Source organism: Colobus angolensis, unplaced genomic scaffold, assembly GCF_000951035.1.
Source record: "Colobus angolensis palliatus isolate OR3802 unplaced genomic scaffold, Cang.pa_1.0 Scaffold3, whole genome shotgun sequence".
Classification (NCBI taxonomy): domain Eukaryota; kingdom Metazoa; phylum Chordata; class Mammalia; order Primates; family Cercopithecidae; genus Colobus; species Colobus angolensis.
In genome coordinates, this window is record NW_012116265.1 from 176,205 (window position 1) to 178,744 (window position 2,540).

At 46.0% G+C, this 2,540-nt stretch overlaps 1 protein-coding gene across 1 annotated transcript in view; it reads right to left on the reverse strand.

Annotated features, from left to right (window-relative positions):
* Positions 1-511: 511 nt before the first annotated feature.
* SOX2 (SRY (sex determining region Y)-box 2) overlaps positions 512-2,540 on the reverse strand; it is a 4,338-nt gene continuing 2,309 nt past the window's right edge. The window contains exon 3 of the mRNA XM_011949791.1: positions 512-2,540. Within this exon, the coding sequence (XP_011805181.1) occupies positions 1,630-2,540 (911 nt within the window). The 3' untranslated portion in view covers positions 512-1,629.

Here is a 2,540-nt window from a genome sequence, read left to right on the forward strand (position 1 = left end):
CATGTCTAGTTTGCAATTATTCTGATACAAGAAGCATCATTTTTCTCTATAGCCAGGTTTCAAAGGGCCATTGTGCTGTGAAGAAAATGAAAACAAAACCAGCCAACCTGGTTCTGATTTGGCTCAACACCCTATCTGCTAAACTACATGAAAAATTTCAGAATTGAATTCTTTCTGGCAACAAGTGGCATAAATCAGTTTTAAGTATAAGTCCCCATCATGCTTATTCATGCTGCTTAGAAAAGGAGGGGGCGGATTTACAATATATGTCTCCAGTTTCTATTTTAGAAATGACAGAAATTTCAATTTTTCCAGTACTTATTAATCATCCAGCCGTTTTTTTGTTTTGTTTTGTTTTTTTTTTTTGCAGTTAACATTAGCACATGATGCTGGACTAGTAATACCAAGGTTTTTGGTATTTTGCTTTCTTGGCTGAGCACAGTATTATAGTTCCCCGAGAAGTTATGTATAATCACAGTGTTATCCAAATAAATGAAAGACTCAAGAATAATTTCAGTGTCCATATTTCAAAAATTTATTTATCTCAAACTGTGCATAATGGAGTAAAAACTTAAGTTGAAAATGTACCTGTTATAAGGATGATATTAGTTCAAATATATACATGGATTCTCGGCAGACTGATTCAAATAATACAGAGCCGAATCTTTTAAAATACAACTACGGAAAATAAAGGGGGAAAAACCTTAAAATATCACAATAAATTTACAGAAATATTACAAACCATAAGAAAATATTTCAAACACAGTAATTTCATGTTCTTTTTTTATCTGAACAAAATGGAAAGTTGGGATTGAACAAAAGCTATTATAAATTACCAACGATGTCAACCTGCATGGCCATTTTTGCTTTTAACAGTAAGTTATAAAATTTAGTACAATCTAAAACTTTTGCCCTTTTAAACAAGACCACAGAGATGGTTCGCCAGTACTTATTCTAATTTTTTCCTTTTGTACAATTTTTAAACAATTAAAATGTCCAGATCTGAATAATTTTCTTCTTTCCACGTTTGCAACTTTCCTAAATTTCAGTTGCAGAATCAAAATTCAGCAAGAAGCCTCTCCTTGAAAAATATTGGCAAATTCTCAGCTTATAAACAATGGACATTTTGATTGCCATGTTTATCTCGATAAATACTGTACAAAAGTTGCTTGCAAATATTAAAACATTTTTTTCGTCACTTGGAGACTAGCTCTAAATATTATTGGTAAAGACTTTTGCAAACTTCCTGCAAAGCTCCTACCGTACCACTAGAACTTTTAAAAAGTTTTTCGTAGCTTTCTTTCCTCCAGATCTATACAAGGTCCATTCCCCCGCCCTCCCCACCCTCCCCTGGTTTTCTCTGTACAAAAATAGTCCCCCAAAAAGAAGTCCAGGATCTCTCTCATAAAAGTTTTCTTGTCGGCATCGCGGTTTTTGCGTGAGTGTGGATGGGATTGGTGTTCTCTTTTGCAGCTGTCATTTGCTGTGGGTGATGGGATTTTTTTCCATTTTCTTTTTGAGCGTACCGGGTTTTCTCCATGCTGTTTCTTACTCTCCTCTTTTATACCCCTCCCATTTCCCTCGTTTTTCTTTGAAAATTTCTCCCCCCTCCAGTTCGCTGTCCTGCCCTCACATGTGCGAGAGGGGCAGTGTGCCGTTAATGGCCGTGCCGGGCACCGGGCCGCTCTGGTAGTGCTGGGACATGTGCAGTCTGCTGGGGGCGGCGGGTTCCGGCACCTCGGCGCCGGGGAGATACATGCTGATCATGTCCCGGAGGTCCCCGGCCTGGCAGGGCGCCCTGGAGTGGGAGGAAGAGGTAACCACAGGGGGGCTGGAGCTGGCCTCGGACTTGACCACCGAACCCATGGAACCAAGAGCCATGCCAGGGGTGCCCTGCTGCGAGTAGGACATGCTGTAGGTGGGCGAGCCGTTCATGTAGGTCTGCGAGCTGGTCATGGAGTTGTACTGCAGGGCGCTCACGTCGTAGCGGTGCATGGGCTGCATCTGCGCTGCGCCGTGCGCGTTGAGGCCTGGGTGCTGAGGGTAGCCCAGCTGGTCCTGCATCATGCTGTAGCTGCCGTTGCTCCAGCCGTTCATATGCGCGTAACTGTCCATGCGCTGGTTCACGCCCGCGCCCAGGCCGGCGCCCACCCCGACCCCGCTCGCCATGCTGTTGCCGCCGGGGGCCAGCAGCCCGCCGGGCAGCGTGTACTTATCCTTCTTCATGAGCGTCTTGGTTTTCCGCCGGGGCCGGTATTTATAATCCGGGTGCTCCTTCATGTGCAGCGCTCGCAGCCGCTTAGCCTCGTCGATGAACGGCCGCTTCTCCGTCTCCGACAAAAGTTTCCACTCTGCTCCGAGGCGCTTGCTGATCTCCGAGTTGTGCATCTTGGGGTTCTCCTGGGCCATCTTGCGCCGCTGCCCGCGGGACCACACCATGAAGGCATTCATGGGCCGCTTGACGCGGTCCGGACTGTTCTTCTGGTTGCCGCCCGCCGCCGCCGCGGTAGAGTTGCCGCCGCCGCCGCCACCCCCCGAAG